Source organism: Phaenicophaeus curvirostris, chromosome 2, assembly GCF_032191515.1.
Source record: "Phaenicophaeus curvirostris isolate KB17595 chromosome 2, BPBGC_Pcur_1.0, whole genome shotgun sequence".
Lineage (NCBI taxonomy): Eukaryota > Metazoa > Chordata > Aves > Cuculiformes > Cuculidae > Phaenicophaeus > Phaenicophaeus curvirostris.
Genome location: NC_091393.1, coordinates 70,083,776 through 70,096,197, shown reverse-complemented (window position 1 = coordinate 70,096,197; position 12,422 = coordinate 70,083,776). Strand labels below are relative to the sequence as shown.

The 12,422-nt window shown below is 37.1% G+C and overlaps 1 protein-coding gene across 2 annotated transcripts in view; it reads right to left on the bottom strand.

Annotated features, from left to right (window-relative positions):
- SDCCAG8 (SHH signaling and ciliogenesis regulator SDCCAG8) overlaps positions 1–12,422 on the bottom strand; it is a 115,587-nt gene that overhangs the window by 102,872 nt on the left and 293 nt on the right. For both annotated transcript variants that reach the window (XM_069852415.1, XM_069852414.1), the window contains exons 2-3: positions 3,550–3,729; positions 3,355–3,437 (exon numbers count right to left, since the gene is read on the bottom strand). In XM_069852415.1, the coding sequence (XP_069708516.1) occupies positions 3,355–3,437; positions 3,550–3,729 (263 nt within the window). The remainder of the gene's footprint in view (positions 1–3,354; positions 3,438–3,549; positions 3,730–12,422) is intronic.

Genomic DNA, 12,422 nt, shown 5'->3' with positions numbered 1-12,422 from the left:
AGTCAAGTCAGTAAACATACTTTCCTGTATATACATATTCCATGATATGTTTCTGTAATATATTTAAAGTCTAAGAGATCATAGAAGTAATTTTCAGGAACTAACTGAACAGTTGGACTCTAAAGAGCCCGAATCTCCTAAAAGATTCAGAAAACTACATATTTGGTTTTAAGTATTATTTTTGACACATTCACCATTCAAAAATATAAAAAAAACCTCAAACCAAGCTACTAATGGCTAGCTATTACATCTACTAGTTACCTTATCTAAATATTCTGCCAATAAGGCATTAAGATTCCCTGTCTAACCTTTAAAGATAAAGGAAAAAAAAATCCACTAACCGAGGCGAGGGTAAGGCTTCCAGCAACAAAAGGGTTCCTGTCAAATTATACCCAATGTCAAGCATTGGCCATATTAAAAGAAGAACTATGATTGTGGAGACAAATGGAGGGTTTTCCACAAATGGAGGGTTTTCATCAGATCCAAGTTCCATGTTCTGTTGCCTCAGAATTCACTCTGCTTTCAAGTCTGTTATTCTCAATTACTACATTAGTTTTAAAAAATTTAATCACACTTGTTACAGTATATATCGCAGAGCACTGAGAATATTTGTAACTCATTCTGCTCCGCTGGCTCCTGTTTACCTATCTGTCTTTTCTGAAGAAGTAAGACATCTTGCAGCTGAGACCTCCAGCTGCCTCCCCCAAAAAAATTACACCATCACAGTATTTGAAAATGTTAGAAACTCCATTTCTATTAGAAATAGTTTTCATTGAAAACACAGTGCTAATGTATAACCTGAGAGACACTGGTGTAGTGCATACAAGAGTACTAAAGAATGGTTTCACTAAAAAGAAAATATGTGGTATATTTTCCCAACAGAAAAAGAACAAAGGAGACAACTTAATGATAAACAGCACTGTCACTGTGATACTTCTATATCTAGAAGCATCTACCTGCCCTTTCATGGGGCAAATGCTGGTAAATAATTTCTGATTTATTTCTTTTCACCTTTTTTAGCTACCCAATTGATATCAATGACTTATAAATTAATTTTGGGATTTTTCATTAATATTCTGATACTAAAACATGTGCTGTAGCACAAAAGAACACAGGTCAAGAGTTGGGTATATTTTGGCAGGCCAAATATTAAAATCAGAACTGAAAGACACATCTGATCAGTATGAAGTACCAAACATTTATCCCTGAGCCCCAGAAGTTCTGCTCACATTTGCATTCATAATATTGCAGATTTTACCTTTTAAGTACAAGGGTTTATAAAACAGAAATATTGGCAGCTTTAGAGGCCAGAATTCTACATGGTGATGAATAGTTTTGCCCACATCCCAAATAATTTGGCCCATTCTGTACTTACCCAGAATGCCTCAAATTTCAAACCTCTAAACCCCAGAATTAGAAACGCCCCTGCTGGCAGTCTTAAATCTTTTGCCCCGTAAACTGGCAAGAAACAAGGGGAATCAGTCAAGGAACTCCACCTGTAACAACAATGTCAGGGACCCAGGCTGGGTGCAGATAGGTTAGCCAAGACCCAGCTTGTAGAACTGCAGCTGTTGTATGAAGCAATCTTCCCAGGTCTTGACCTCAGCTGATGAGGCAGACAGCAAAAGTAAAATCTAGCCAGTCATCTGGGCGTAATTAAAGAAAAGACATACTCATTTGGTGTCTATTGTAACTTACATCAATGGGCAAGTAAAGGGAATTAAGACAATGTTATTTCTACATACGAAATACTGTGAAGTTTACTAACATACTTTCTGCGAAATATTATATTTAGCAATAGACATGTGTAGATATCTACTATTCAGAAGTCATCAAGTATTTCAACCTTCTGCTCTGAATTATGCTAAGATTATGAGTAATCCAAGTATGCTTTCCTTGACCTTTGGGAATCTGATTCTTCTTATACAAGAAGCAATTCTTCAATGTCCAGCAAACCACCAGGCAAGCTTGTATTTTAGAAGGGTCTGGGGTTTTTGGTGTATGTGCACTTTCGTACTTCCACATTTTTTGAGCCTTACACTTGGTCTGTCTTCAGAACACTTTCACATCCTGGTTAGTAAGCTGATGGAAGACAGCTGAAAAGTAGAACAAGACCACCACCTCACAGAATCCCTCTCATTGGAAACTTCAACAGGAAGAAATACAACAATGCTAGGGCAGTAAAGTGTCATCTTCTCTGTGTACTCCTCCATGCCTTTAATCCACTCCCTGAAAGCACTATCACATATTTCTTAGCAAAAGTATCCCTTTTTCTGAATTTTTCAACTCTACTAGAATTTCCCAATGTAAGTGTAAAATGTTGACAAAGATTGATTAAAATATGCCTTCCCTCCCCTCCAAAAGCTAAATACAAATTGGTAATGCTTCATGTCATGTCAAGATCAACCTATGATGCATTGTTCCCATGAGCCACAAAACACTAATTCTGGCCTGCATCATGATAAGGCAAAAGTACCTAGCAGGATAATTACACTAAACTTGCAGATTTTATAACACTGAGAAAAGTTGAGCTTTAAATAAAAATTCTTAATGTCAGAACAATAGAGCTAGGCTCATTATACGGGCTCAAGGAAACACAGTGGGAACACAGGCTACAGATTGCTCTGCTGCTACCTCAGTTTTCACAGCAAAGAGCTGCTTGGCTTGCTTAGTATAAACTGAAGTAGTCAGCGGAGGCCATCAAAAGATAAAACTGGAATAATGCCTTTAAATTATTTTCCTTTAGGGGTACAGAGTAACTGCTAGATATTAGTAACCAAACTGGCCCCTGCATGTACTTCACTGCAGTTCTGCTGCAAGAAAGCTAAATCTGAGAAACCCTTGGAAGGGTGTAAACCAACTTTGACAGAGACCAATGCATTTTGGCAAAGAGCTACAAAAGCTGTTCTACATGAACTTCTCTTATCCTTGAAAGAAAAAGCATGGTTACAGCATAAGAAAGCCTTCCAGAATCCACAAAGTCCAGTCAAAGGAAAGTAGAGGCTGCTTTTACAGAAATTTGTTCATGTAGTCAATCCCATCTGTTTCCAGAATAAAAGAATATGAACTTTTGGTGGAAAGAAAAAGATGAGAAAGGTGAAAGCAATGTGGACTGCGACTCACAATGCGTGGTCAATAAAAGAGGAAAGTGATCTCAATCCTGTCTTAGAGACTTCTTTTTCTTCTGCTATGGCCATAAGCACACTAAGTTGTGGTCACAGCCTTAAGAATCTCCTGTATTTCAGACTATAAGAACGATTTGGCACTTCTTTTTCTTCCTGGATACTAGAAAACTGATCTCATCATGCACGTCACTCATTCAAGCAACACTAAAGAAAAAAAGAAGAAACATACACAGAACGACACCTTCCTCCTTGACAGAGAGGCTTCACTTTCCATTTTTTCTTGATGTTGCAACAGAATTTTGAGTTGATTAACTAGGAAGAGATAAAAAAAATTGATTATAAAAGAAACATGTTTAATTTTTACCTTCTAAATTAGTGTAATTTCTAACAATTTTTAAACTATTTCCTTTCAGAGTAATCTTACCTGCGTGACTGTGCTGCAATTCCTGCCAGGCTGCATTCCCACTGTCATCATTGCCCCTGTCCACATCATCTCTCCCCTTGTCCACAGAGGGTTGATCAAATCCAGCTTCACTCTCACCCTTTGCCAGCTGTCCTTCCTCCAAGGCATATTTCAATTGCTGGATGCTTTCACTAGCACGCTCTGAAAAGAATCACATACTTAGCCACAATAAACAACATAAAATAAAGTATTTACCAACTGATAGTTTAAATTCAAAAAAAAAGATTATAAAAAATGGGAGAACTAAAAGCATGCAGCATCTGCCGAGCTTGACTACTTGATCAAAATTCAACCACTGGAAGAAATTACCCAATGTAAAAAACCAAAACAAATTCTGTATGTGACAATTTTCAGAAGAAATATTTACTACAAGAAGCCTTAAATAGTATCTTAGACTATCCATACATTAGGAGTCTGCAGCAGCATAAATAGTCACTATTAAAAACTTCCAGCAGTGACAAATTATTAACTATTAATAATATTTGACTCTAAAATATTTCCTAGCATATGCTATATTTCATACAATGTGCAGGACAGGGTACCAAGAAAAATATTTCTGAATTCTAACAATGCCACTACACATGAAAAAGTAACATGTAGCACAACTGAAAAAAATATCTGAGTAAATCGAGTAAAAACTCAGCAAACCAAGCCAACATAAATTCGTTTCTTTAATAAAGATCAATGACTTCTGAACAAGTGTGAAAAATAAATAACACTCATCATTTTGGGGGAAGAAATACAAGACAAAATACTCAGCAAAAACCCTCTGTTCAGATCAATACAAATATTTTTATGAACCCTCTCAAGAACTATCTAACCTACTGGTGGATGACACAGTAACACAGTAGCAATCTTTTCTCACATTCAGTACAATATTTTTTTCTTAAATTCCTTTTCTTTTTCAATTTGATTCAGCTGACTTCACAAAAGCCAAAAACTTTCCAACTCTAAATACTATGTAACATCCTTTGTTGGAGCAACTACTACAATTACAAAAATGGCAAGCTTTCCAATATACATCTTATTAATTTATTGTTAATTTTTGTTATCTGTAAATTTATATGATGCATAAATAACTAACTGAAAATATTTCTTTTCTCATAGGCAAAAAACACTTAAAAAACCCCAATTACAGTTAAGCATTTGCTACGTAGAATTCAGCAGACATGCTTCAGAGTATATAATATATGCTGCTGTTCACAAATGGAAATGTGAATAGAAGTTTCAGTCAGAGACCAAAAGCAAGATATGTATTTCTACCTTCACTTTATCTATCTTTTTTTAAGTTAATATCATCCTGACTGAAGTTGCAAAATCGATTTTTTTCCCCCACTGTTACGCTTTTCACAGCCCTTTTCAGCCTTTTTCTCTGCTTGGTTATAACTTAAAAATAGCTTATAAAATATAAATACCTCCCTGGAAAGCATTATATTTAAGAACATGTTTAAGAACAATCCAGTGTGCCAGGCATCACTCACTTTTTAGCAATGCTACTTTTTAATGAAAACCTGACCTGCTTCTGACCTATTAATCTTTCTCTCAGTACTTATTTTTAAAGCCCAGTCACCTTATTACTAATAACAGCTTTTTTGCGTTTTGGGTACTACATCCTTTAAAACGTGCTTTTTACGTTGCCTTTTATATTAACTCCATTAAGTAGTCATACTTTATCATAATAAGCCCAAATACAATTCGAATCATAGAATCATAGAATAACCAGGTTGGAAGAGACTCACCGGATCATCAAGTCCAACCATTCCTATCAAACACTAAACCATGCCCCTCAGCGCCTCATCCACCGGTCCCTTAAACACCTCCAGGGAAGGTGACTCAACCACCTCCCTGGGCAACCTGTTCCAGTGCCCAATGACCCTTTCCATGACATTTTTTTCCTAATGTTCAGCCTAAATCTCCCCTGGCGGAGCTTGAGGCCATTCCCTCTTGTCCTGTCCTCTGTCACTTGGGAGAAGAGGCCAGCACCCTCCTCTCCACGACCTCCTTTCAGGTAGTTGTAGAGAGCAATGAGATCTCCCCTCAGCCTCCTCTTCTCCAGGCTAAACAACCCCAGCTCTCTCAGCCATTCCTCCTAAGGCCTGAGGCAATGACTCAAAAAAAGAGGAGTTTAGGTCAAATATTTCTCTGTTGGCATACTGAAGCTATTCATCCATTCTTCTGTGTTCCAGGATGCTATGAGAGGGGGAGAACTAACTGAGAAATGGTAGAAGTATCTCTCTGATGGAATGGCTTAAATATTTAGCAAACTATGTTGCCAAGAAGTGTTCAATGTCAGGTAAATCATCATGCATCATCTGATAGCAACAAAATTCCTTCATTTCCCCTTCACTGTAGATATCTGTCAGATAACCCCAGTGTCAGTATTTGCTCCATAGCCAGTGAAGAACAACAAACCAAAACAAAACCAAACAGGCCCCCATACAGTTTTTCCCACAACTTCTCTCCTTATAACATTACAGCTTCTGAACTCCAAGCTTTATCCTCAAAGAAAACAGAGACCTTCTTACACTGTGTCCTCTTCTTACATAAATAGACTGAGCAGTTGTAGTGAAACACATTGAAATCCTTATCACTGGCACACTCAAGTCTACTCTTCTGGACTACACTTCCCTGACTCTGGAATAATGTTACTGCATTTTTGAAAGCTCCATCACGTATTTGCCAAAGTTTCTTAAAGCCTTGCCAGTTTCCAAATCCCAAGAGTTGCTGCCATAAGCAAAACAAAGACCACTGGGAAACGGAGTTAAGAGCTTCCAATGGCCTGTCTTTGCATTCAATGAACACCAAAGAGCTAACATTTACTTCAGTAAGAGTTAAACCAGAAATGTAAAAGGGAATAAACAGATTATAACTGTTTTTTTTCCTAAATAAGGGACATAATTTTGGACATTAAGAAGACACTTCTTATTAAGACTTTATGAATAAAGCCTGAACATATATTTCTTTCATATGACAAAACTTCATTGATGTGTTACTTCCTGTAGGAACACCTAAGATATAAATGAAAATGGACTTACCTGGATTAAAACTTCAAAGGACAAATTTATTTACTATAATGCTCTTTGGCTTTCGGTGTTTAGAGCATCTGAGACGATTATGGAAAATGGCAAGCTACCATTCCACAAAAAACAGTCAAGTTGTCAACTATTACGTAAATCATAGGCAGGACTCACCACGAGGGACTGGCAGATAACTTATCTACCGCCTTAGCAACAACCTAACACCTACTATAAAGAAATACATCACTGATCATTATTTCAGAGACAGAAGCAGAGATCCTAATCCAGGATCAAGACCATACCATTCTAGGAACAAAGATACCCTTCAATTCATCCAAATGTGAATATAACTTTGGACTTGATAAAGTTCAGTTAAGCATAATGGTTTTGGAAAAAAAACAAACCAAACTAACCAAACAAACAAAAACAAAAACCCCAAAACAAACAAAGAAAACCAGGGCCCTGACTGAAACATTAATTAATGTTCAAAGAGCACAAGCTGAACATGCTACATGCTGAACAAAGATACTTCCTGAAAGAAGCATTGAAAAACCTGGTTATTTTCTGTACTCAGTGTCACTACAAAATCTAAATATTACTCCCTGAAAATAGAGTACAGGTATGCTTTTTCCAGAGAAGTATCTTTGTATTTGTAATTGGTATAAGTTTTTTTTTCCTATGTGCATGCCAGTACTATGGCTGAATGACTTTTTTTTTTTGCTGGGGACACATTACAGATCCATTCAACTTGTAAAAAGAATAGATAAAATAAATTAAGATAAAAGCTAGATTCAGGACACTCTGAAGTCAAATACAACGTGGAAGAGGTAGTTATTTTCCAAAGTACAAGTCAGTTGGGAAGAGAGAACAATTAGCCACTGAAGTGAAAACAGAAAAACCAGAGAAGGCATTGAACTGTGTTTGCATTGCCTAAACAAAAGATGTTTTTCCAGACACTGCCTAAGACTGTCTATAAAGAACACTCCTTTAAATGAAAGCACCAAAGCTACCTCATTCATGGACTCAGAAATGCCAAACAAAATACTGTGGGAGCTAGTGGAGAGATTAGTAGAGGAACCAGTCATCCAAAACAACAGAATTGCCTGAAAGACGTGGAAAATAACTCCAAGATGGCAGAGGTGCTAAGCAACAAAAATTTAGGAAAATTAACTACAGATGTATGAAAAAGTTGCTGTAAGTCTGCCATTTAAAGCTAATGGTCCAGTTCTAATAATGTTTACAGGACGATGACCGTGAATTACTGGTTATACTTTCAACAAACAGGTCACTTTCTGATATCCCACAGTTCCCAATGAGAAAACAGCCCTAGAAAGTTAGAGAAGAAGGAGCCATATTGACTCTTCAGGTCTTAAAAAAATCCCCCAAAACCAAAACAAATCCCCCAAACATTGCAGAATTTACATGAAACAGTAACTGTCAAACCATAAAACTGGAGCAGTTAGCGGAAACAGGAAGGTCACACTTAAACTTTACTGTCTAAGAGTAATCTTTGACTTTGTTTCTACTGACACTTAGAAATCTAAAATAGTACATCATGTACTTCTAAAATAATCAGCTAAACAATTATTTAAAAATACTGAAACTGAGAATTTCTTTGCAAGTTTTTATTGTGTTTTGCAGAGTCTTGGAATTAATTTTATTTACCATTCTGATTTACAGCTATTCTTCTCTGTTGGTGGCCAAATACAGGTATGCTACCATGCTACTAACTTACTATATTGCAGTTTGGAAACTGAAAGTATCCTATTGATTACTACCTATGTTGCTAGGATTCTACACGTAAACATTCAGCAAAACCAACGAATGATATGAGGCTGCTTATAAGCCAAAGCCTTATGATGGTTTCAACACTCAGACATTTCAAATGAATCATGGACGTATTTGATTTGGTTTTTCGACCTTCAGTTGTTGCATTATATGAGAAATTGGTGGTTTTCAACATAGCTTTTATCACACTTCTAAGACGAAACTGTTCTTTGGAGCTGCAGCATTTTTTTTGTTGTCACGAGCTCCTAATACAGCCCCTCCTGCAGATCATAAAGCACACGTCTAAGGTTGAGAGACCCTCACATGTGATAAACTTCAAGCATTTCCCAGTTCCTTCTGAAAGATTCTCCACCCTTAAACAAACATTATGTGCTCTGTTCAGCAGAACACTTAAAAACAATTGCCAAGTAAAAGTAAAAAGCCTAAGCCAAAAATTTACAATTATAGATTACACTTAAAATTGGATTCTTAGCTGTTTCAGTGTCACAGCTAACTTGGAGAGCTGGTAACTGTAATTGGGCCACATACTCATTTTTCCTAGGACAGCTTTGACTTCACATCTCTCCTACTTTATTTCTGGAGTCACAAAAAGAAGCCAGAAAATTAAACTGTATTTGTAGAAGTCTTATATTTTCATCTGCTCCTCTTACAGCTTGCATCTTCATACTGTGAAATTACACAGGACACTACACTCAGTAATACAGTGGAATACAGAACATAATTTCTGCATTTTCATAGGGCAGATTTACAAGATGCCTATATCAGGCACTGCACCTAAAAAGGTTGTTCTCCCCCTCCTTTGCTCCTCCTCTTATACTGACTCTGACCCAAAAGCAAGGCATTGCTATAAAACACAACATTAAAAAAAAATAAAATTAACATTTCTCTGTCTAAGGAACCAGATGAATGCTAGAAACAAAGAAGTGGGTTCTAAATAGTCTTCTCCATATACTTACAGCTGTCAGGAGAAAAGGGGAAGGCAGCAGGAAGCCATCACACCCTGCTCTTGGCACTGGTTTAGAAAGAAGGCCCATTGGACATTCACACTGTGCATGCCAATTTTGAGTTATTAACACGAATACAATAGCACAGCACTCATTCTCCTTTACAAAATACTTCTGTTCCCTTGGGAATAACTTTCCAACAGAAATGTTATTATCTCCTAAAGACTTTGAGGTTCATTTGAAGTGGTCTCCTCAATTGAGTGAAAGTTTACATAGTAACCTAATAACCCAAAGTGTACAAACACCACCCTCTTAACTCATAATTACACACAACATTTGAGACTTTCATTATACCAGGTCTACACTACTTGGGAAAAGTCCTGTTTACAGGGCCTTCGTTATTTCACTACAGCTTCTCTGTTGAGCTTTAAGACCAGTTATGTGTTAGTAAGGTGTTTTTTTTTGGTCTGGCTTTCTGTCCTCTGGCCACTGGACTCAGTTTACTGAACACCTGCACTCCTTGCATGTTGGTCTTCTGAGGGATTTTCCCTTACAAAAAAGGGGCACAGCACTGAAGACTAATTGGTTATTCTTTGAGAACTTGTACACCCTCCTATCAAACTGAATAAGGCTGCAACGTGATTCTTTTGATCTCTGGAATGGGTGGCAATAACCTGTTGCTATACATCAGTCTGGAACCAGACAAGGTCAAGCATCACAGGCAGTTTAAGAAACAAGCATTTAAAAAATCCTAAATAATGCCCAAGGCATAGCACCTGAAATTCCAGAATCCAGATGACAGGAATTATCCAAGTTTTGAGAAAAATCTCAAGCTATATAAGAGAAGTAGGTAAAGAATTAGGTTTTTCAGCTCATAGAGTTCTACAGTAAATCCATAATGCTAGTAGTAATTCTATAAGCAATGCTATGCAGGTCAAAGGACATAAAAATTGTACATCACTGAGAAACAAAGTTGTTTGCTGAGAAATGTAATAGGACTTATATCACTCTGAACAGGGCTTATGTTTATGATATCTACTCACTGAGCAGCACCCCTGGATGTGTGGAATTGAATCTATGTTGGCACTGTATCGAAAAAAGTCCATGCTTCCCATAATGGAATGGGAAAAAGGCACCAGAGGTTGTGTTCTGAAAGGATTAAAACCCATAATAGATCTAGCATAAGAGAATCCCTTCAGAAATATGTAAAATAAAAATCAAAACATTACATACGCTGAGCTTTAACAGTAGTCTTATACACAGTTAAACTGCCCAAGAAGCAAAATTTGTAAGGCCCTTTGAAGTTACAAGAGTTAAAGAGGTCACTTACAACTTACAAATAACTTGGTATAGACATGTTTCAAAACTCCACGTATCAAAAGCCTAAGGGCTCATCACAACTATGATGATATCATACATATGACAATGCCCAAGAACTCCATCAGATTTTCCAATTGAAAGAGAAATTCCATCAGAATATTTGAAATACATAAAGATTCTAAGACAAAAACCAGAAAATTTGGAGCTTTGTTGCAAAATGCTATCAAAACATATTTTCATGACAAGCCTGGTCTAAACAGACAAATGAACCTTACCAAAACACACAAACAAAAGAAAATTTACGTAAGGAAGTATTAAAAAACCTGAAAATACAGGAATACATAGTAAGCTTGGAGATCAAAGGTCTTTGACTTCACTTGCTGTTATGGTCTAAGGAAGCCAAGAATATTGCATCCAGGCAGCTGAACATATCCACTGCATCCAACACTGGCTGGATGCCCTGGCAGGATGGATGTTAACGAAAGCATGCTGCTCTGGAGTTTTAACACTCTTGAGTTTAAAGACACCAATATATCTCCTTAGATGAGGATGAACAAAGGAACTCTGCCTTCTTCACTGCCCACATGCCACCTTTTGGACTTGCCAGTAAAGCAAAATGCCAGCAGTGACCGGCCTTCACGGCCTAAAATTAAAACACAGGTCAACTGCGGAGTTATCAGAGAAGGAGAACATAAATTTATAAAATGTTTCAGTAACAGTGTAGCTCCTTCCCAGACCTACATAAAAGCAGAACAAACATATCCAGCAAACTATTCTAGGTAAAAAGACTCCAGAAATACATGACACCTTGTGAAATCCACCCAATTTTCAACACACTGTTTGAGCTTGTACTTATGCATGTAATAGGGTAACAGAAAAGAAATTAACAAAAAAACCTCCAAGGGTGGCATTTCTAAACAAAGCTACATCTCTGTGGAGGAAAATACATCAGAAGATTTATTAAGCAGAAAATCGTGTGTTCAACTACAGCTTTAAAATTCTAATTTATCACTCCTCCTTTGTCATTAAAGTGCTAGCAAACCCACTTTTTCTCCTTAAAAGTCCAAACCTGGCATAGAAAAATTATCTAGTGGATTTCTACACTCACACACAGAAAAAATATGATATAGTACTAAGGTTACCTGTGCTTATGTAATTCCTATGCTTTTGTTAACTATTTTTGCATCTTCCAAAAGGAGCTCTACGCGTATCAAGAAATGGTCTTGATTTTGTCATTTTAATTGTTCTAACTGCAACTGCCAAGGAGCACTTACATGCCCTCTTAATCTAAAAAGAGGGGTAATTTGAGGTAAGTTCTATTTTCTGGGACAAATAAAATCAACCCTCAGCCTAAAGAACCTATGCTCCTTGGAGAAGGAAACATACAATACTTCATAAGAATCAGATATCAAGTAGCTATTTAAAAATGTTTCCATCGCTCTATCTTTGCAAAATGATGTTTCGTAGATTGCATCTAGATGTTTAATTCACCGGTAGCACAGTACATGGAATGCGTGGCGCCGCGTCCACTGCATAACTTTTTGTGCCAATTTGGTGGACTTGCGAGTTATCTACTGGGTTTCTTCAGAATGTGGATGCTAACATTGACCCGTCAAAGAGAGTCTGAAGGCTGGTAAAGCCCAGGTGTCACAGCTAAAAGATGAAGGTGCTCTCTGCCAAGATACATACGTCGCTTCTTGGATAAGAAGGCAGGTGCGAAAACACTTCAAGACCGAGGAAATAATCACTCTCATTTGAATCAATT